This window comes from Taudactylus pleione, unplaced genomic scaffold, assembly GCF_031769625.1.
Source record: "Taudactylus pleione unplaced genomic scaffold, aTauple2 ptg000041l, whole genome shotgun sequence".
NCBI classification, from domain to species: domain Eukaryota; kingdom Metazoa; phylum Chordata; class Amphibia; order Anura; family Myobatrachidae; genus Taudactylus; species Taudactylus pleione.
The window spans coordinates 56,477,740-56,502,120 of NW_028284443.1; the positions used below are offsets into that span (position 1 = coordinate 56,477,740).

The following is a 24,381-nucleotide window of genomic DNA, read 5'->3' on the forward strand; positions in this document are numbered from 1 at the left end:
TCCACAAGCAAGCACTGCTCTGTCACCACACTACCTTTATACAAGTAAACATTGCACTGTCACCACACTACACCTAGGCTACCTTTACATACGAAAGCACTGCTCTGTCACCACACTACACCTAGGCTACCTTTACATACGAAAGCACTGCTCTGTCACCACACTACACCTAGGCTACCTTTACATACGAAAGCACTGCTCTGTCACCACACTACACCTAGGCTACCTTAATAAAAGCAAGCACTGCTTTGTCACCACTCTACACCTAGGCTACCTTTATAAAAGCAAGCACTGCTTTGTCACCACACTACACCTAGGCTACCTTTATACAAGCAAGCATTGCTCTGTCACCACACTACACCTAGGCTACCTTTCCACAAGCAAGCACTGCTCTGTCACCACACTACACCTAGGCTACCTTTCCACAAGCAAGCACTGCTTTGTCACCACTCTACACCTAGGCTACCTTTATAAAAGCAAGCATTGCTCTGTCACCACACTACACCTAGGCTACCTTTACACAAGCAAGCACTGCTCTGTCACCACACTACACCTAGGCTACCTTTACACACGAAAGCACTGCTCTGTAACCACGCTACCTTTATACAAGTAAACATTGCACTGTCACCACACTACACCTAGGCAACGTTTACACACGAAAGCACTGCTGTCACCACACTACACCTAGGCTACCTTTACATACGCAAGCACTGTTCTGTCACCACACTACACCTAGGCTACCTTTACACACGAAAGCACTGCTCTGTCACCACACTACACCTAGGCTACCTTTATACAAGTAAACATTGATCTGTCACCACACTACACCTAGGCTACCTTTACACAAGCAAGCACTGCTTTGTCACCACACTACACCTAGGCTACCTTTATACAAGTAAACATTGATCTGTCACCACACTACACCTAGGCTACCTTTACACAAGCAAGCACTGCTCTGTCACCACACTACACCTAGGCTACCTTTACACAAGCAAGCACTGCTCTGTCACCACACTACACCTAGGCTACCTTTACATACGAAAGCACTGCTCTGTCACCACACTACACCTAGGCTACCTTTACATACGAAAGCACTGCTCTGTAACCACGCTACCTTTATACAAGTAAACATTGCACTGTCACCACACTACACCTAGGCTACTTTTACATACGCAAGCACTGTTCTGTCACCACACTACACCTAGGCTACTTTTATACAAGTAAACATTGCACTGTCACCACACTACACCTAGGCTACCTTTACATACGCAAGCAATGTTCTGTCACCACACTACACCTAGGCTACCTTTATACAAGTAAACATTGCACTGTCACCACACTACACCTAGGCTACCTTTACATACGAAAGCACTGCTCTGTCACCACACTACACCTAGGCTACCTTTACATACGAAAGCACTGCTCTGTTACCACACTACACCTAGGCTACCTTTCCACAAGCAAGCACTGCTCTGTCACCACACTACACCTAGGCTACCTTTATAAAAGCAAGCACTGCTTTGTCACCACACTACACCTAGGCTACCTTTATAAAAGCAAGCACTGCTTTGTCACCACACTACACCTAGGCTACCTTTCCACAAGCAAGCACTGCTTTGTCACCACACTACACCTAGGCTACCTTTCCACAAGCAAGCACTGCTTTGTCACCACACTACACCTAGGCAACGTTTACACACGAAAGCACTGCTGTCACCACACTACACCTAGGCAACCTTTATACAAGTAAACATTGCACTGTCACCACACTACACCTAGGCTACCTTTACATACGCAAGCACTGTTCTGTCACCACACTACACCTAGGCTACCTTTACATACGCAAGCACTGTTCTGTCACCACACTACACCTAGGCTACCTTTACACACGAAAGCACTGCTTTGTCACCACACTACACCTAGGCTACCTTTATACAAGTAAACATTGATCTGTCACCACACTACACCTAGGCTACCTTTACACAAGCAAGCACTGCTCTGTCACCACACTACACCTAGGCTACCTTTACACAAGCAAGCACTGCTTTGTCACCACACTACACCTAGGCTACCTTTACATACGAAAGCACTGCTCTGTCACCACACTACACCTAGGCTACCTTTACATACGAAAGCACTGCTCTGTAACCACGCTACCTTTATACAAGTAAACATTGCACTGTCACCACACTACACCTAGGCAACGTTTACACACGAAAGCACTGCTGTCACCACACTACACCTAGGCAACCTTTATACAAGCAAGCACTGCTCTGTCACCACACTACCTTTATACAAGTAAACATTGCACTGTCACCACACTACACCTAGGCTACCTTTACATACGCAAGCACTGTTCTGTCACCACACTACACCTAAGCTACCTTTCCACAAGCAAGCACTGCTCTGTCACCACGCTACCTTTATACAAGTAAACATTGCTCTGTCACCACACTACACCGAGGCTACCTTTACATACGGAGGCATTGCTCTGTCACCATACTACACCTAGGCAACCTTTATACAAATAAACATTGCTCTGTTACCACACTACACCTAGGCTACCTTTATACAAGCAAGCACTGCACTGTCACCACACTACACCTAGGCTACCTTTACATACGAAAGCACTGCTCTGTCACCACACTACACCTAGGCTACCTTTACATACGAAAGCACTGCTCTGTTACCACACTACACCTAGGCTACCTTTCCACAAGCAAGTACTGCTCTGTCATCACACTACACCTAGGCTACCTTTCCACAAGCAAGCACTGCTCTGTCACCACGCTACCTTTATACAAGTAAACATTGCACTGTCACCACACTACACCTAGGCAACGTTTACACACGAAAGCACTGCTGTCACCACACTACACCTAGGCTACCTTTACATACGCAAGCACTGTTCTGTCACCACACTACACCTAGGCTACCTTTACATACGAAAGCACTGCTCTGTCACCACACTACACCTAGGCTACCTTTACATACGAAAGCACTGCTCTGTCACCACACTACACCTAGGCTACCTTAATAAAAGCAAGCACTGCTTTGTCACCACTCTACACCTAGGCTACCTTTATAAAAGCAAGCACTGCTTTGTCACCACACTACACCTAGGCTACCTTTATACAAGCAAGCATTGCTCTGTCACCACACTACACCTAGGCTACCTTTACACAAGCAAGCACTGCTCTGTCACCACACTACACCTAGGCTACCTTTCCACAAGCAAGCACTGCTTTGTCACCACTCTACACCTAGGCTACCTTTATAAAAGCAAGCATTGCTCTGTCACCACACTACACCTAGGCTACCTTTACACAAGCAAGCACTGCTCTGTCACCACACTACACCTAGGCTACCTTTACACACGAAAGCACTGCTCTGTAACCACGCTACCTTTATACAAGTAAACATTGCACTGTCACCACACTACACCTAGGCAACGTTTACACACGAAAGCACTGCTGTCACCACACTACACCTAGGCTACCTTTACATACGCAAGCACTGTTCTGTCACCACACTACACCTAGGCTACCTTTACACACGAAAGCACTGCTCTGTCACCACACTACACCTAGGCTACCTTTATACAAATAAACATTGATCTGTCACCACACTACACCTAGGCTACCTTTACACAAGCAAGCACTGCTTTGTCACCACACTACACCTAGGCTACCTTTATACAAGTAAACATTGATCTGTCACCACACTACACCTAGGCTACCTTTACACAAGCAAGCACTGCTCTGTCACCACACTACACCTAGGCTACCTTTACACAAGCAAGCACTGCTCTGTCACCACACTACACCTAGGCTACCTTTACATACGAAAGCACTGCTCTGTCACCACACTACACCTAGGCTACCTTTACATACGAAAGCACTGCTCTGTAACCACGCTACCTTTATACAAGTAAACATTGCACTGTCACCACACTACACCTAGGCTACCTTTACATACGCAAGCACTGTTCTGTCACCACACTACACCTAGGCTACTTTTATACAAGTAAACATTGCACTGTCACCACACTACACCTAGGCTACCTTTACATACGCAAGCACTGTTCTGTCACCACACTACACCTAGGCTACCTTTATACAAGTAAACATTGCACTGTCACCACACTACACCTAGGCTACCTTTACATACGAAAGCACTGCTCTGTCACCACACTACACCTAGGCTACCTTTACATACGAAAGCACTGCTCTGTCACCACACTACACCTAGGCTACCTTTATAAAAGCAAGCACTGCTTTGTCACCACACTACACCTAGGCTACCTTTATAAAAGCAAGCACTGCTTTGTCACCACACTACACCTAGGCTACCTTTCCACAAGCAAGCACTGCTTTGTCACCACACTACACCTAGGCTACCTTTCCACAAGCAAGCACTGCTTTGTCACCACACTACACCTAGGCAACGTTTACACACGAAAGCACTGCTGTCACCACACTACACCTAGGCAACCTTTATACAAGTAAACATTGCACTGTCACCACACTACACCTAGGCTACCTTTATACAAGTAAACATTGCTCTGTCACCACACTACACCGAGGCTACCTTTACATACACAAGCACTGCTCTGTCACCACACTACACCGAGGCTACCTTTACATACGCAAGCATTGCTCTGTCACCATACTACACCTAGGCTACCTTTACATACGAAAGCACTGCTTTGTCACCACTCTACACCTAGGCTACCTTTACACAAGCAAGCACTGCTTTGTCACCACACTACACCTAGGCTACCTTTATACAAGTAAACATTGATCTGTCACCACACTACACCTAGGCTACCTTTACACAAGCAAGCACTGCTCTGTCACCACACTACACCTAGGCTACCTTTACACAAGCAAGCACTGCTTTGTCACCACACTACACCTAGGCTACCTTTACATACGAAAGCACTGCTCTGTCACCACACTACACCTAGGCTACGTTTACATACGAAAGCACTGCTCTGTAACCACGCTACCTTTATACAAGTAAACATTGCACTGTCACCACACTACACCTAGGCAACGTTTACACACGAAAGCACTGCTGTCACCACACTACACCTAGGCAACCTTTATACAAGCAAGCACTGCTCTGTCACCACACTACCTTTATACAAGTAAACATTGCACTGTCACCACACTACAGCTAGGCTACCTTTACATACGCAAGCACTGTTCTGTCACCACACTACACCTAAGCTACCTTTCCACAAGCAAGCACTGCTCTGTCACCACGCTACCTTTATACAAGTAAACATTGCTCTGTCACCACACTACACCGAGGCTACCTTTACATACGGAGGCATTGCTCTGTCACCATACTACACCTAGGCAACCTTTATACAAGTAAACATTGCTCTGTTACCACCCTACACCTAGGCTACCTTTATACAAGCAAACTTTAGTAATATCACATGTACAAGCAATTACATTCTGTACAGGAGCTTAAAATTGATGATCAGAAGTGAAAGAGAAAAGTACCTTCTTCATACATTTCTTCTTGTATGTAAGCTTCAGCCCGGTCTTTCAGAGCATTCACATTATCAGATTCCTTCTCCAGAAACTCTGTGCACTCTTTAATGGCTTCAGTAGATTGCTGGTTCTAGAATAAAGAAGTCTACATTTTATACACCCAAGAAATGCCCAGCATTAAGGTCAACTCTGCATCTTGCCTTGCTACAATCATTAATGCCAGTGTCCTTCTGTAAGTGATTGGTATGAAATACCGCCAGACCTATGTCCGACGGTTCAAATCCCGATGCCGGAAGACAGCAGTGAAGGTCCAGACAGCTAAAAAGTTAAGTGTTCACTAACCCTACTCCCCCCCCCAACCCTCCTTTAGGGGTGCCTAACCCTAACCTCCCCCTAGTGTCTAACCCTAACCCCGTGCCTAAACCTAACTCCCCTGTCCCCTCAGCCTAAACCCAAGTCTCCCGGGGAGGTGCCTAACCCTATCCTCCCCCCGGGGGTGTTTAACCCTAACCCCCTTCCCCTAGCCTAACCCGAACCCTCCCGGGGGGGGGGGGGGGGGGTGCATAACCCCAAGTTACCCCCGCGGGTGTCCGCATTACCTTCCTTCGGTATGCCGGGCATCGGGGCTCCCGACGTATGTATGACAGGCGTCGGGATTTCCACGCCTGTCATTAGTACCCTGCCGGAAATTGAAAGTCGGGAAGCCGGCGGTTGGCATTTCGACCGTCTGCTTCCTGACTGCATCCCTTCTGTAATACCCCACTGTAGAGAATACAGATGGTGTGGTGCAGATGTAACTGGTGGCAATTCCTAACTCAGTCCACACCCACAGAGAGGCAAGGGTCCCCCAATCAGACACTTACAATGGGAGACAAAAGGTTTGGTACAATAAACACACAATAAATCACATATATTACAATAAACAAATTATTACTGCTTTTCTAATTGACTATTCCTATACTAAATTAGCAATATCCTTTTCAAATTAATAGAAAGTCCCAATAACCTAACACAGATGACCTGTCCTTTATAACCCAGGTTACAGGTAACTCCTTGTGCACACGTCGGGGCCCTTAAAGCATATTTACAACTGAAGGTCAAGCAGCAATGTTGACATATAAATTAGTAGCAGTGTCTCTATACCACACAGACATTGTGTGTAATAATGGATTCCCCTCACCGAGTCTGAGGACCAAAATTAGGATGCAAAATAAACAAGCAAAAACAGTATATGTTTATATAGGAGAAAAAGCCCAAATGCATAGTGCCATCACTGGCCATGACTGCCGTGTAGGTACCCAATACTGCTGAAACAGATATTATGCTGGACACATTCATTTGCACTTTGATCATGTCAGGTATATTATTTAGCTTAGACTTATGAGCCAGAACGGTGGATAACATTACATTATCTGCATTACTTTCAATGCTGCTATACAGGAGTAAAAGACTGCAATAAAACATGCACACAGCTGTCTTGTTATTTTTCCCAGAAAAATATGGTAAGTGGAACAAAATGTCTATGTGCAAGGTCTAATAATATGTAATGCAATGGCCTCAGACAGTGTAATGGGCAGTAATACACAGTCTCTGATATATATGTACTATGTATTGGTGCTCTATTACAGGCCTGGCCAGCCTGTGTCTCTCCAGCATACACGCTCACCATCAGCTAGTAAAGCATGCTGCTACTTGTCATTTAACAACAGCTGGAGAGCCACAGGTTGGCCAAGCCTGCTCCATTATAAGCCTGTAACAAAACACTACTGGGCTTTTGTCACATGTAGTGCATTAAACCACTGGTATAAATAAGCTATAATTCCCTGACTTACGCTACCTTTTTACTGTGTTACAATGCAGGTGAGGGGACACAGGCAACAACCAATAATGTAGTGCAATACACTCGTCTTTCTAATGAAAATCACATGGATGAAAACAAAAAAAAGGGGAACAGAGGTTGCATACATACACACGTCGCACATACATTACACACACACATGCTTACCTTGCAGCAGCTGTGGGCTGTAGATCTGATGAGGACAGGACCTGACAGGCTGGCACCATGTCATTAGGCACACTCCCCCTAGCGGTAAAATGCCACGATTCAAGGGGAAAAATGACGATTCTAACGGAATCGCATCAAATTGGCTCCACCTCCTCCCTATTGACCCGCGAATCGTGGCATTTTATTGCAAGGGGCGGGGCTTAATAAAACGTTGCCTGCTCTCCCCTCTGTCAGGGGGGTTTCTGGGTACGCGGAAACCCCTCTGTGTGCGTTAGTGTTCCTGATTTTGTTGCTGCTATTTTCTGTCATCAAAAACTCTTGATTTCTACACCACATCACAGCAAAGATATCCAGTCATCAGAGCAAGGAGAGATCCAGTCATCAGAGCAAGGAGAGATCCAGTCATCAGAGCAAGGAGAGATCCAGTCATCAGAGCAAGGAGAGATCCATTCTCATCCTGTACTTTAAACATTGTAGTTGTACTTCAGGGCAGATGCAGATTTCTAAGTGCACTTCGAGCAAAGTAAAAAAAAATAAAAGCTTCAAAAACATACAGAACTGCCACCTGTAATAAAGACAGCCCTCACATAGCCTCACTCATGATTAAATCATTCATACATGAGGCTAAACAGAGCAGTGCTTTAGAAGAATACAAAAATGTTGGTACTCATATGGGGTGGATCTAACAGGTTAGGAAAAATACAGAACTCTGGGCCTGATTCAGCAAGGAACGCAGTTGCTTATACGCACGCAAATCGGTTCGATTGCTGTGTTCTGCGCATGCATCACAGTGCACGAACTAGCCACTGCGATCGGGACAGTGGTCGCAGAAGATACGCAGACCCATGGCAGAGTGATTGACAGGAATTGCCGTTTGTGGGTGGTGACGGGGGGTGGTCGGGCAAACGCAGGCGCGCCAGTGCGTTTCACCGCTGGTGCATGGGCATGCATAAATTAGCCACTGCGATACCAGACACCGCCTGAGGCCTCATAGCGTGCACTAAAGTAAGCCTCTCCTGAGTGAGGTCTGAGCTTCATTAACTGTCCGATGTTACCGATTGTTTCTCTATGTTGGCCAAGTATACGAATGTAAGGGGAAGTGGGCGTCCTTATGTCAGGCTGCGATCGCAATGCGAATGCAAACATTTTCATGTCGACACTGATATTAGCAACTGTGTAGCGTGCGTATAAGCAGAATAGCGATCCGTAGTGAATCAGGCCCTCTGACACTACATAAACACTGTGCGCCTGTTTTGGATATTTTTGAATACCCACAAACCTGAGTGCTCCTCCAGTTGGCAGAGCACATACAAATGACTTGAAATTAGATGTGCAACTTGAATTGCACAGGACAGAACATAAAGCAGCATTGGTGTAAAATCAAAGTGTCCAAAATTAGGGCTACTATGTAATCTCTGTTTAAAACAAAAAGTGGCAATAAATAATGTTGGATGTAAACCCACATGCACACATTCTACACAATGACATTCTGGATCAATAAGGGTGCTCAGATCTGTGCCTTCTTTACACAAAGTAAAACCATCCACCACTTACTTTGGAGTAACTGTGACATCTACGTTCCTGGACCAGTAATGAATAATAAGGAATATTTGGTTCCGTTTTCAACACTCCTCCATATTTACTGATGGCATCTTCATACCTGCAAGGAAACACCTTAGTAATACAGAATATGTGCATTACAGTTATTCTGTCATTTGTGAATAATAATTTAATCAGAAAATCATGTACAGTGGTGGTGTCAGACTTTTATTTACCAGTGTACATGTGCAGCAGTGTTTGCATGGAAGATGAATGTACATACTACTATTATAACAACAACATAAGACCACATTTAGAGTAAGGAGACTATCCAGCTAATATACTGCCTTCCTTTCCATGTAGCACACAACTACTGGGCAGCTTTATTCTAAAGAATGAGGTTTAGAGCTGAACTAGGACGCACCCTACTGTCAACTCTACCCAAACATTTTACATTTACTTTTAATATAAGTATTTTACTTATGTGCAATTAGTCCGACCTCAGATAAATGATGTTATAGGACACACATACAGAAAACATTGATTTTTTTTTTTTTACATATTTATCACTCATAAACAACTTCTAATAGGGATTTTAATTTTTATGAAGTGGTTTTGATTTTTCAAATAAAAACATTGGTGATGCAGATATTTGGTCAATCAGTTCTATCTATGTAGACTGCAAACTATTAAAGAACAGACCCCGCATATAACTGAAATTGTATAGCGCAGATGTACTAGGTTTTATTCTTTCAATCTATACATAGCTAAAACAAATATTCTATTAAGCTTTCAATATGGTTTTGTGTAATATTTTTTCACTAGTAAAGTCATAGTTTGGTTGCATGAAATGACTTGTTGTGTGTTTTTTATAGAGTTGTGCATCACACCACAATTTAGCCAAGTCAGCGTTAAAGCAGCCTCACATCACTATTCTGTGCTATTGGGGACCCTGCTCCTTCCTCTAACTAACCAAGGGGTAGATGTACTAAGTCTTGGAGAGTGATAAAGTACCAACCAATCAGCTCCTGTCATTTTCAACTCTCCACGGCTTAGTGCATTTCCCCCCCGCAAGTCTGTGGGTTCTTAGTTACCTCTCTTCCCCTTCTCACATCATGACACATGTAGTCCTGATAGTCACATGTCTACTGTTCATTATATTCTTACTCCTACAAGATCAGAACATTAAACTTCCTGAACAATACTACTGTGCTGCTGTGCACATTCCAATAATCCTAATGGCTATTAAACATGCAAGACAGTAGAGGAAGTATGAATACAATGAAAGGTTCTTCCACCCCAGTCAAATACACCTTACAAAGATGAAGTAGGAATGCCAAACATACTGTATACTAAATAAAATATAATTTGGTGCAGATGGCGATTTTTATACAATATATTGGGAACCATGAAATACATTTTACAATGGATTAGTAATGTCACACCAAAGGGCATTAGTGATATATCAATTGTAAGAGGACATAGCCAATCAGTTATCTCAAAGAACTTTCACAAATGGCATTTCAATCTGTAGGTATTATGACAGCTTGTATTCCTGGTTTCCCTCTTTAGAATGACTTAGAAACATCAGCAGGAAACCTCTCACCTTCCTTCCTGTATCAGTTCTTCAGCACTTTGGATCTGTTTATTTAGCTTTTTCACTTGTTTATAGTGTGAAAAACAGTCTTTATGGTCTGGATCTAGCTTTAAGCACTCCCGGATTTCACTATTAGAGACAGGGAACACAAGACGTTAGTAAAAACTGTACTTTTTCAGGATTATTAAATTAAGCTAATCTCCAAATTGCTAAATAAAGGATGCACTATGTACTTACTGTATGTACCACATAAGAACAGAGAGCAGCCTTATTACTTACATCTCACATTAAAGAACATTTTAAATTATGATGGAGCTACCTGCAACACTCATAGATGTGTGTGCAAAACATTTCAGTTAGCGAAGGACACATAACCTAAACAAAAATAAATAAGCCCATATGTATAATAAAATTTTATAGCATTTTTACACAAGACTGGACCATAACCCCTCCTCCCTATATCAGATGGAACTAAAAAAGATTTTGGATGAGGCTTTGGAAGATGGCATTTTATCCAGGGAGGAATGGAAGATTTTATATATTCTTTTTCCCATCACACCGATTTATTATCACTTACCAAAAATTGATAAGTCACTTTCTACACCACCGGGTCGTCCTATTATTTCGGGAGTGGGATCCCTCACTAGTAATCTTTCACACTATATTGATTAAAAAAAAACAACTAATGGTTGTAAATGTGAAAGTCTTATTTTAAAGATTCTACACACATTAGATCTTCTCAAAGGCTTCCAGTGGAGGGAGAGCGATGGCTTCCTCACACTGGATGTTGAATCTGTATATTCAAACATTCCTCACGATAAAGGTGTTAACACTATGAGGAGTATCCTTGAGAAATCAAGTACTCTATCCTCTAAACATCAAAAAGTTCTAATAGACTATTTGTTTATATTTATACACAATCACTTTTTATTTGATGAGAAGCACTTCCTACAGGTGATGGGAACGGCCATGGGAACGAGGTTCGCGCCAAAGCTGCCACTCCAAACATAGTCGTCCTCAAGTGCACCCACGTAGAGGTTTGCATAACTCGGCTATGGTTCTCTATGGCCATTATATTGATGATTTATTTATTATTTGGGATGGTGATGATTTATTTTGTTAATTCACTTAATTTTAACAATTATAACCTCACCTTCACACACCATTTCCATAGAACTTCCATATCCTTCCATGATCTTGACCTCTCCATGGTTGACAATATTGTGACTTCCACCTTCAAAAAGAAGGTGGATGCTAATAATTTTCTACACTACAAAATTTCTCACTAAAAACCATGGAGAGCTAACATTCCAAAAAGTCAACTCATGTGGTTAAAAAGAATGTGTAGTATTGACTCCACCTTCCTAGCCCAATCCAGAGAAATTATACAAAATTTTCTTGACAGTGGTTATCCCCAAAATCTGTTAGATAAAGCTTTTAAGGAAGTCATCCAAATGGATAGAGAAGCTTTGTTACAACCATTAAACCACACAAAAAAAGACAGAGATTGGATTCTAAATTCAGCAATAGAGAGAGAAAAAAGAAAGTATACCATATATTTGTAAATACAACAAGTCTGCTTATCAAAAACATCATAAATAGGAACTAACCCCTGCTTAGAAGAGACCCAATTCTCGAAGATCTAATAGCTGATAAACCCAGGGTTATATTCAAGAAAAATTGCAATCTCAAAAACTTACTAGACCCAAGTTTTCTTAAATGTAACACATCTCAACTTACTCCAGATAATCACACCTGGCTTCCAAATATCCCAACGGGATTTTATAAATGTGGAGGTTCACGATGCAGAATGTGTCCCCACACTAATAAAACTAAAGATGTATTTTTGCCATATTCAAATAAGACCTATAATATCAGAGAATGTATAAATTGTGGAACACAAATAAGTTATTTATCTGCTTCAATGTGAGTGTAACTTATTATATATCGGTAGGACTATTAGAAATCTCAGAACCAGATTTGGGGTGCACAGGAGAAATATCTTGAATAAAGTTATGCCACATAGCGTATCTAGACATTTTGCTCTGTGCCATAACAGCAATCCAGAAAGTATAGAAATTACAGGAATAGAACATATCAGTAAAACTAACAGGGGAGGTGATCAATTTAAACAATTATGTAAAAAAGAGGTTTTACTGGATTCATGAATTCAACTGTCTGTATCCAGAGGGTTTGAATGAGACATTAGATCTAAACTAAGTACTGTAATATTATTCATAATGGTAGTGTTCGCCAAGTTGTTTAGACATGGAGATGTTTTGGATCATTGGTGTGACCAAAGGTGCTCAATGTTCTTAAAGCTGCATGTCACATACATAATATGTATATGTATATGTATATGTATATATATATATATATATATATATATATATATATATATATATATATATATATATATATATATATACATATACACACACACACACACATATACATACATATAATCCCGTCTCTACATCAATTCTTTTCCCTTTTTTGCTTTTGTTTTCATCATTTTTTTCTGTTGTATAGTATGAGTATTCTTGTGATGCATATCTGTCCTTAGTGTCATCATTTTGGGATTCTCTATATTTCATTAAACCAAATATAGTATCCAGGTAGATTCTCTATCATTTAGACATGTCAAATTTGGGTTCTTTTTAGCCGACTGTTTATTTCTATGTTAATGCATACTATTCTAATGACTGTACATGTTTTGATTATAAACATTCGTTTAATACCTATACAATTCTTTATATGGCTATTTATTTTTTGAGTCTAAATAAACCATGAGAAAATTGCTATATTTCTTATAGATAATTACAACATATTTAGGATAGAATTATATGTTGATTTTAATTTATATATATTCAAACTTTACTAATATAGATCTGAATATTTTTGGTTTGGTAAGCCATTCTGGAGAGTTTTTGAAAACACTTTTTATATTTATTTTTACTTGTATTCATGTGATAATATCTTTCAAATATGCATTTTTATATTTTTTGCATACCAATTAATTTATAACAACTTTTTTAAGGTATTTATTATGAGTAATTGTAGGTTACATTTATAAAACATGCAACTAATTATGTTTTATAATCCATTACTTATTAGTATTATTTTTCATCAATTATAAGTTTTTGTATCCTTTATTTATGGATCAGTTTAAAATCCTTCTATACTGTAAAATGTGCCCATATCAGAAAAGCATTGGTTGTCTATGTGTTAATTTGTAACCGGTAGAAACTAATTTAATTCAGCCACTCAGGTGTTTTCATTTTAATTAACTGTTCAGGTATTTAAAAAGGTATTTAAAAGGAGGGTGACCCTCCAGATCGTTACACCCCTCTGATGAAATCCCAAATAGGGAAGAAACGCGTTAGTGCTACAGAGAGAAATCCACACAGTATTACACGGGCTGTCCGCATATAGCATTTTCTGCTACCTGCTGTTCCTGGACCTTTAACCGCTAACTACCAGCTACTGCCTTGAATGGATTACAAGCTACGGCTCTAGGTGCTACCTACGTGAGCCTTGCCAGTGTGACAGGATTCCCCAGGCCTGCACCTGTGTGCTGTGCGTCCACCTCACAGCAGGACGGAGGCAGAGATTAGAAGTCCCGTCAATTACACTGGACTTCTCAGGCTGGTGCATTCACATACTCTCCGGAGGCAGAGATTCACATACAGGACGGAGGCAGAGATTAGAAGTCCCGTCAATTACACTGGACTTCTCAGGCTGGTGCATTCACATACTCTCCGGAGAATGGGAGGCTGAGATCGGGAGTCCCGCAAGCTACACCGGGTCCCTACAACCGGGGCATCACACCATATACTCTCCAAATAGATGGAGACTAAGAGGCACACGGAGTGTTTAACTCAGGCGGCTCCCTTCATATAAAAGACCGAGGTAAAAACCACTAACTGCATTTTTTTCATTTAAAAATCAGCTGATATAGATCTGTTTGCTCAGCATTTTACATCCTCATACAGCTCGTCATTAAACATCAGCAGTGAGCATAATAAACAGCTTGTTTCCAATCATAAAAGCTGGAACATTGTTACAATTTCAACAACATTTTGCCTTTCCGGTTAAACAGCTACATTTATATGGAACATCCAATTGTTCATTTCTTCTATATAAATGTAGACATTATATTGCCATAAAATCTGGTGTCTCCTTCTATTTCACATCGTGGGACAGATTATTTCAATTGTTGCTGACTATTGGAGCTGGCAGTAAATTCAGTGGGCATATAATTATGCTGAGGAATTTTCCTTTGATGTCACAAATCCCCTCCTATTAATAATTAAGGTCATGATTCTTTTTTATGTTATTATTTATTGCAAAACATTTCAGGAAATGCTTATAATTAAATACATTAGATATTTATATTATATGATCAGCAGACTTCCTCCAGTTTAAACTAAGACATTTTACATGACAGACATAAGTTACATACATGTACTTTGTAGAAGTCGTGTATATAATTGCTGCAATAGAAGTGACAGCTCACTGTACACTGCCTCACCTGAGTGACATCTCATGGTCTCCCAGCTCATAATATAGGCGGCTGACTTTATAAAAGGCTCCTGTATTATCACTCTTTAGTTTGGAAGCTGCTCTTAGGTCACTGATGGCTTTTCCAGGCTCTCCTTGATTGATGTAGCATTCAGCCCGCAGCTCTCGAACCTCTGCATCCCATACACATGTCTCAAAAGAAAATAAATGGCTTTATTCACCTACAGAACGCATGCACAATATGTGAACATATTACTGGAGGCTGGTTCAGCATAAAAAACTCAACAAAATGCGGCCACTTCTTAATCTGCTAGCAGTTACAGTCATTACGGAGAATCTATCGGAAGCAATGTGAAAATAAACCAACAGAAAACATTGAGGCATAAACAACAATTTGAAAGACTTTCACCTTTTCAGATCATATAGCACTAAGGACTAGTATCTAAATAGAATCAGCTAGATGTTGCTCCCTATTTTTATGGATGGTATTCTGTAATAAGGCGCATGGATAAAGAGTGTATAACAGAGCTAACTCCATTCTAGTGCTATAATATATAGGCTAACTGGAAAATAAAGAACTCTCTCCTTGCTATAACTAGTACAGGGTGAATCTCCCATATCCAAAATGCTTGGGCCCAGAAGTATTTTGGATATCGGATTATTAAGTATTTTGGAATATTTGCATACCATAATGATATTTATAGGGGATGGGACCAAAGTCTAAACACAGAATGCATTTAGCTTTCATATACACCTTATACACACAGCCTGCAGATAATTTTATACAACATTTGTAATAGTTTTGTGTCTTAAACAAAGTTTGTGTACACTGAACCATCAGAAAGCAAAGGTGTCACTATCTCAGTCACGCTCAAAAAGTATTTCAGAATATTTGGATATGGCAAACTCAACCTGTATTACCTTACATTGCAGCTACAATACAGCAACACATCAAACTGATAACTTGAATTTTTGTAAAAGGTCTGATATGAATATTAGAGAGAAAACAGTAGTATAGCCAAGTCTTTATTAATAAAGCTTTCCAAATCAACAAAATTATAATATATATATGTAATTCCATGAAATATAGGACACAATCAGGGCCGGACTGGTCATCTGGCAAATGCCAGAAGGGCCAAAGGCTGAGCTAAGGCTAACCAAGCAGCAGCACCTCCCGGATGGCGCCAAGCTCAGCAGGTGGTTGGATGTGTGGCAGCGTCATTGCGTCATGACATCACGACACGGCCATGTATGAGAAGTGCAGTGGGGGAAATCTGGGCAGGCGGCCAGATGCCATTCTGACAGCTCCTTTGATCTGGAGTGCAGGGCTGGCTTGCAGCATCGCCTCCTGGACGGCACTGCGCTCAGATTGGAGACCTATGTGTGGCTGCTTCATTACGTCCTGACATAATAACGCGGCTGCGTCATGATGTGATGGCGCAGGCCGGTGTGAGAAGCGCGGCAGGGGTAATCTTGGAGGAATGGCGGAAGCTATTCTGTCAGTTCCTATGAGCTGGCGTGCACGGCTGCCCCGTAGCACTGAAGTAGGTCTCGTGAGCTCTCCCGGCGCAGGCATCATCTGGCCCAGACAGGCATGATCATGAGGAGACCAGCATGCAGGGCCCGGATTGGAAGCAGCCTCCCTGGGGGGAGGGAAGTTGCTGGGGCATAGTGTTTTAATGTTCATTACTGTGTGGCAATGTTCTGGGGGGCATTACTGTGTGGCAATGTTCTGGGGGCATGTCTTCTGGAAGGCATTACTGTGTGTCATGTCTTCTGGGTGGGGGGGGGATTTTTTTTTGGCATGATGTCTTCTGAGGGGCATTACTGTGTGGCATGTCGTCTTCTGGGGGGGCATTACTGTGTGACATGATGTCTTCTGGAGGGCATTACTGTGTGGCATGATATCTTCTGGAGGGCATTACGGTGTAGCATGATGTCTTCTGGGGGGCATTACTGCATGGCATGAGGTCTTCTGGGGGTCATTACTGCATTGCATAACAAATTAGGGGCATTATTACTGTGTGGCGTGATTTGCATTTGGGATACTATTGTGTGGTCGTACCCCTTCCCAACGAGACCACACTTTTTCAGTGCGGGCTCTCCCTGCTTCGGTTGTGGATGAGGGCACCAATGCTCTTTATGTACATAGGGCACCAAAATGTGTAGTAACGGCCCTGCTTTGGTGTGCATGGATGTGTCCTCCTCTGCGTTCAGCATCCCTGTACTAAAAAAATCCTGCAGTGAACACTATCTAAGCCTCTACAAATGCTAAGCTAGGGCTTTGTCAATTGGGAAAATGCCTTCACTTTTCTTTGTGTAAGACCTCGACCAATGAAGTGCCAGCTTTACCTAAGAACCAACCAAATACCAAATGTCTGACTATGGCAAATGCATGAATCCCCTGCAGGATGAGCTCTGTAGTGTCTGTATTTTAATATAGAGAATGACGTCAAGTTTTTTGTTGTTCTAATATTAGATTTGTATGGACTAAGAAGTGGGAGGGGTCAGAAATAGTAAGGGGAGGTGTCTGTGCCAGGAGCCAGGTGCTAACGCGAGGTGTACCTGTGTGCTGTAAATGCCAGGGCCTATTTTTAGTGCCATGTAGGGCAGCACAGACGGTGTAATGGTTAGCGTTACTGCCTCACAGCACTGAGGTCATGGGTTCGATTTCCACCACGGCCCTAACTGTGCGGAGTTTGTATATTCTCCCTGTGCTTGCGTGGGTTTCCTCCGAGTACTCCGGTTTCCTCCCACACTCCAAAAATATACTGGTAGGTTAATTGGCTCCTACCAAAAATTATCCCTAGTGTGTATGTGTGTGCGTGTACATGTGGTAGGGAATATAGATTGTAAACTCCACTGGGGCAGGGACTGAAGTGAATGGCCTGATCTTCTCTGTAAAGCGCTGTGGAATATGTGTGCGCTATATAAATAACTGATAATAAAATAAATGTACACAATACATAAAAATTAAATTGTATCACAACAGACACAGAGACATTTACAACTTAATTTCTTTCAACTGATGAACTTCGACTTCATTTATGTTCTTAACGTTGGTGACGGGTTCTATGTTGAATATGATGGAAAGAGTAACCCAGGTGAGATCAAGGACATCAGAGATGGTGAATACTTAGGGAGCACAATGGAGAAAGCAGGCAACAACTGGAAATGGCCATAATCACCAGATTAAATATTTTATACTGCTTCAGTTAATCAGGAACATAATTTGGCCTACATTGATTAATTAACATGGATTCTACAGGTTTGAATAAGTTGTATCAGAGTCCTTTGACTGGGCACAGAAATGTAACATTAGTCACATTCATATGTAACATGAGTCACACATAAAAATAGATTTTAAGTATAGTTTTGTTAACATTCAGTTTTTTGTTTGTAAGTCAATCAGATGTTAAGGGTCTTTTATGTGTATAACAATCATATTGTAAAAATAATTAGGAGAGCAAGATTAAATAAAAATATAAGTCCCCTCAGTTCCAATGTAGATTCTGTTGTAACATGAGTCACACATATAAAGTTTAACTACTAAGAGTGTACATTGTTCTCTACTTCTAAGCATTAATTATGACTACCTACCCCATATATTATTGTCATTTTTAAAATGTAAAATTTCAGCTTCATTCTTGTGTGTGGTGCATTTAAGCTTCTAAAACTTAACATGAAGTGTAACATGAGTCCCATAGAATGACATCTACTAAATATATAAAATTATATATATATATATATATATATATATATATATATATATATTAGATTTCACAAAAATAGGGCGGCACTTCTTTATAGGTTAAGCAAGAGCAGTGTTTTAATGATCAACGTTTCATGGAATGGGTCCCCATCTTCGAAACGTTGATCATTAAAACACTGCTTTTGCTTCACCCATAAAGAAGACTCTTGAGTGCCACCCTATTTTTGAGGATTATATTTTAGGGGTGCTGTCCCCCTAAGGAGGGCACCGGAGCAAGTGACCCCAAGGTGGGAACCGAGTGTCGGGTTGTTGTGGTGATAGATATAGAGAGATATACACACGACAAAGATTAGAGTTTCATCCATTCTAGTTGCGAGTTCAGGTGTATTTAATACAACTACCCTGTCTGGTACGCCTTTTTACTTACTTTTGGTGGATACTGTAAGACTACATGTTCTATGTTTAATTTATCTTGATTGACACTACCACTATATAGTTTACTATCGTGGATTCCACTATCTCCTTCTGTTTTTCATATGGATCCATATATAATGGGAGAATAAGGAGTACACATACGATAAAGATTATTTAAAGTTTCATCCATTCAAGATTTATTTGGAAAAGAAGAAACTATTTTTTCGTCTTGAGGACTGTGACTATAATGTTTAAGACTTTTCTTTAACTTTGGTTTGTGTGTTGAAGGTTATACATAAGGGAAGTGCGCTGGGTGTTCCATATTCTATTATAATTACATAACAAATGTACCAGTTTTAACAGTAGCAAGAAATGCGTTTAATTCATTAGTGACATGGACTAGGTAGACTGGTGCATGCTTGTGAAAATCGGCGGTATGTCTGATAAACTGTGGGGTCCTTGATTGCAAATTGTGAAGTACCTTAATGTAATGTACAGAGGGCCTGATTCAGCAGCAATTGCAACTGTCGGGGAATGGGGGGGGAGTTTGATCACCGTTACAGGGGCGTGCATAAATTAGCCACCGCAATGCCATACGCAGCTTGGACTTTCACTGTGTGCGATAAAGTTAGCAGTTCCTGAGTAAGGTCTGACCTTGTGCAAGTGTGCGTGAGGCTGCGATGGTACTCGATGTTACTGATGGTTTCTAAGTCTTGCTAAGTATTATGGATGTGTGTAAGGGAACGTGGGCGTCCTTATGTTTTGCTGAGATGGTATAGCAATCGCAGATATTAGTATATCTTTGCAGTGAGACTGTGCGTCTAATCGCTATTGCGATCACAGGTGTGATACGTACTGAATCAGGGCCTGAGACATTTACTAAAATGTGCTGCTCAAAATTAGATAACATTTTTTATTTGCCATGAAAATCATTAAAACAGATTCATTAAAGTTTTTATTTTTTTTTTATTTCATTGTCTTAACGGGTTGGGTATGATATCCCAGCTGTCGGGATGCCACTGTTCAGAATACAGACAGTGGCATCCTGACAGCCAGAATACCAGCATCCATTAGAACGCAAGGTAAGATTTTTTCCTACCCCTACCCTAACCCTCCCCGGAGCCTAACCCTAACCACCCCCTCCCCGCACCCTAATCCTCCCTCCTGGTGCCTAACCCTAACCCTCCCCCTAATGCCTAAACCTAACACTACCCTCCTCCTGCACCCCGATACTTACCATTCGGGATGCCGACAGTCATTATACTGGTGCCGGGATCCCAACCTGTCGGGAATTCGGCACCGGTATTTAGACAGTCGGCATCCCGCACACCAGGATGCCGACTACATCCAGTCTTAACAACAGCCGTCATAACTAATTTTATCTTTTAAAAATTAACCACCTCCAAAATGTCAAGTTCTGTTTTTCTCATAACATTTGATTCTTGAGGTTTGGTTAGATCGCGCACATCACTGCTGTTTACTGACTAGAATGATAATATCGATCGGTGTGTAATTATGTATGTATGTATATATATATATATATATATATATATATATATATATATATCTATATATATATATATATATCTCCCAGGGGTAACGGGAGGCACTCAAAGAGACTTCACAACTCACAAATCACAGCAAGACTGTTGCTAGTAGTCAACGTTTCGTGACATTTCACTTATCAAGACATCTGAAACGTTGACTACTAGCAACAGTCTTGCTGCGATTTGTGAGTTGTGAAGTCTCTTTGAGTGCCTCCCGTTACCCCTGGGATATTTTTGCAAGTTGGGAAAGGCACCGGAGCCATACTTATCCTTACTGCGAGTGAGTGTCTTTTTTGCATATTTTATAAAAAAATGTGTCTAAGTCGCAATGCGATGCAACTAAGACGCACCAGGAGGCTGTGCTGAATAATTTGATATGTGACACTTGTTTATCGGTGTGCGACTGAGTCTCTGAATCAGCATACGGAGTGCTACAATGTAGCGGCCATGGCTTTTTTCCTCGCAACGTTCCATATACGGAGTCAGTCGCACACAGATATACAAGTATCACCTAGCAAATTAATCAGCACAGTCTCCTGGTGCTTCCTAGTCACACTATTGCAACTTAGACGCATTTTCAAAAAAAAAGACACCCAGCAATAGATGAGCCTTACGAGACCTAGTGGCTCACTCACGCCAGGCACGTCACGCTGTAAGCCATGTGGTGGTAATTATGTAGTAGGGCAAAGCTGCTGATGAATAAAAAGGGACAAATACGGCCTTCCAACCACATACGCATTACTGCAACTTGACTTGAATAATCCAAAAAGATAATTGCAGAAGGCTGAATGTATAGGAAAACATTTTATTTCAATGAACTGGTCATCCTAAATACAAGATAACTATGGTCTAGATGTCCACTTACCTCCAAAACAATATTTAGTAAGCCTTCTGCAGTTGTGTAATCTTCTTTTTTGTAGGCAGCCACTCCTTCTGCGCGCATGCGCTGGATCTCATCAGACTTTGCCAGTTGGCCGCTGGCTTCTCTCTCTTCTTGATCACTTGGGTTAGACTTGAGCTTTAATAATTTAACAAGATCAAATTAGAATTTAAAATGATGTAAGCCCCTCTCTGGAGGTACAGGTTTTATTGTTTTTGCTGTTCATTCTTTCAAAGTAGAGAACGGTTATTCCACATTATACAAGGTGTGCTCAGGTTGTAACAGACATCACTTGACTCCTTTTATAGGTCAGAAGTGTTAGTACCAGATTACACCATACCAATAAATGAGCATAAGCAAAGAGTCAGGCACTGCCAAACGCATTCTGATCACATCTAGGGCAGGTGCCAGGACACACTGATAACGACTGGTAGGAAACTAGGTGCATATGCTACTAATGCAGAGGAGCAGGCATGTGAGGATGCATACAGCCCTGCATATGTGAGTAAATGCACTTTTCCCATCAGCACACTTTTCAGTAATGTACAACCACTTACTGTACTTCCAACTCTGCAATAGCTCCTATGTATTGGAATCATTTGCATATATACATTAAATGATGAACTGCTCTAATTGTGCATGCAATGTTACCATGATTGCAAGGATTTAATAGTATGCCAAATGCTACAGTTCATACTGTATTATTTTTATATAAACAGTATTTTTGGACTTTCTATTGCAAAAGATCAAAGTGTATAACAACTGCTGTGCACATTTTCCCTATATTACTTCTGTATTAAAGGCCAATGTGTTCGTTAGGAACTGTTGTAGTAAGATGTCACATAGCTGAAGTAGAAAGTTACTTATGTAGGGTAGTTTGCTAGAATAAAAGGTACATTGTATGAGAATAGGTCTCTTTTGGAAACTATAAAACATTACTCAAAAAATATATAGTTATTTCTCCTTTGGGATATCCAAACTCCTTAGAGAAATATAATACAAACCCCATAGGATGGTATAAAAGTTTGGGGTCACTTAGAAATTCCTTTCTTATTTTTTAAAGAAAAGCACTGTTTTTTTTTCAATGAAGATAATATTAAATTAATAAGAAATACACTCTATACGATGTTAATGTGGTAACTGACTATACTAGCTGCAAACATCTGGTTTTTAAAGGAATATCTACATAGGTGTATAGAGGCCCATTTCCAGCAACCATCACTCCAGTGTTCTAATGTTACATTGCGTTTGCTAAGCGTGTTAGAAGATAATTAGAAAACCCTTGTGCAATTATGTTAGCACAGCTGAAAACGGGTTTGCTCATTAAGAGAAGCTATAAAACGGTCCTAACCTTTGGGCTGGTTGAGTATCTGGAGCATCATAATTGTCGGTTCGATTATATTCTCCAAATGGCCAAAGAAAATAGAACTTTCATGTGAAACTCAACAGTCTATTCTTGTTCTTAGAAATGAAGGCTATTCCATGTGAGAAATTGCAAAGAAACTGACCAGAGTAGAACGAAAAGTGGGAGGCGCCAGTGCACAACTGTGCAAGAAGACTAGTACATTAGAGTCTCTAGTTTGAGAAATAGATGCCTCACAAGTCCAGCTTCATTAAATGGTACCCGCAGAACGCCAGTGTCAATGTCTACAGTGAAGAGGCAACTCCGGGATGCTGGCCTTCTAGGCAGAGTGGCAAAGATAAAGCCATATCTGAGACTGGACAATAAAAGGAAGAGATTAATATGGACAAAAGAACACAGACATTGGACAGAGGAAGATTGAAAGAAAAAAAAAAAAAAAAGTGTTATGGACAGACGAATCGAAGTTTGAGGTGTTTGGATCACACAGAAGAACATTTGTGAGACGCAGAACAAGTGAAGAGATGCTGGAAGAGTGCCTGACGCCATCTGTCAAGAATGGTGTAGGTAATGTGATTGTCTGTGGCTGCTTTGGTGCTGGTAAAGTGGGAGATTTGTACAAGGTAAAGGGTATTGTGAATAAGGAAGGCTATCACTCCATTTTGCAATGCCATGCCATATCCTGTGGACAGCACTTGATTGGAGCCAATTTCCTCCTGCAACAAGACAATGACCCAAAGCACACCTCCAAATTATGCAAGAACTATTTAGGGAAGAAGCAGGCAGCTGGTATTCAGTCTGTAATGGAGTGGCCAGCGCAGTCACCAGATCTCAACCCCATTGAGCTGTTGTGGGAGCAGCTTGACCGTATGGTACCCAAGAAGTGCCCATCAAGCCAATCCAACTTGTGGGAGGTGCTTCAGGAAGCGTGGGGAGAAATTGCTTCAGATTACCTCAACAAATTATCAGCTAGAATGCTAAAGGTCTGCAATGCTGTAATTGCTGCAAAAGGAGCATTCTTTGACTAAAGCAAAGTTTGAAGGACAAAATTATTATTTCAAATAAAAAATCATTATTTCTAACCTTGGCAATGTCTTAACTATATGTTCTATTCACTGTGCAACTCATTCGATAACTAAAAGTCAGTTTTCATGTAAAACACGAAATTGTCTGGCTGACCCCAAACTTTTGAACACACACACACACACATACACACAGTATATAATATATATATCTCTCAGAATCTCTTCAAACAATTATTATTAAACTCCACTAGTTGTTCAGATTAAATTAGAA

At 41.0% G+C, this 24,381-nt stretch overlaps 1 protein-coding gene across 1 annotated transcript in view; it reads right to left on the minus strand.

Moving 5' to 3' along the window:
• Window positions 1–24,381, minus strand: part of DNAJC3 (DnaJ heat shock protein family (Hsp40) member C3) — a 94,352-nt gene that overhangs the window by 22,483 nt on the left and 47,488 nt on the right. The window contains exons 5-9 of the mRNA XM_088458974.1: window positions 21,711–21,863; window positions 15,183–15,364; window positions 10,658–10,777; window positions 9,067–9,172; window positions 5,517–5,637 (exon numbers count right to left, since the gene is read on the minus strand). Of these exons, the coding sequence (XP_088315100.1) occupies window positions 5,517–5,637; window positions 9,067–9,172; window positions 10,658–10,777; window positions 15,183–15,364; window positions 21,711–21,863 (682 nt within the window). The remainder of the gene's footprint in view (window positions 1–5,516; window positions 5,638–9,066; window positions 9,173–10,657; window positions 10,778–15,182; window positions 15,365–21,710; window positions 21,864–24,381) is intronic.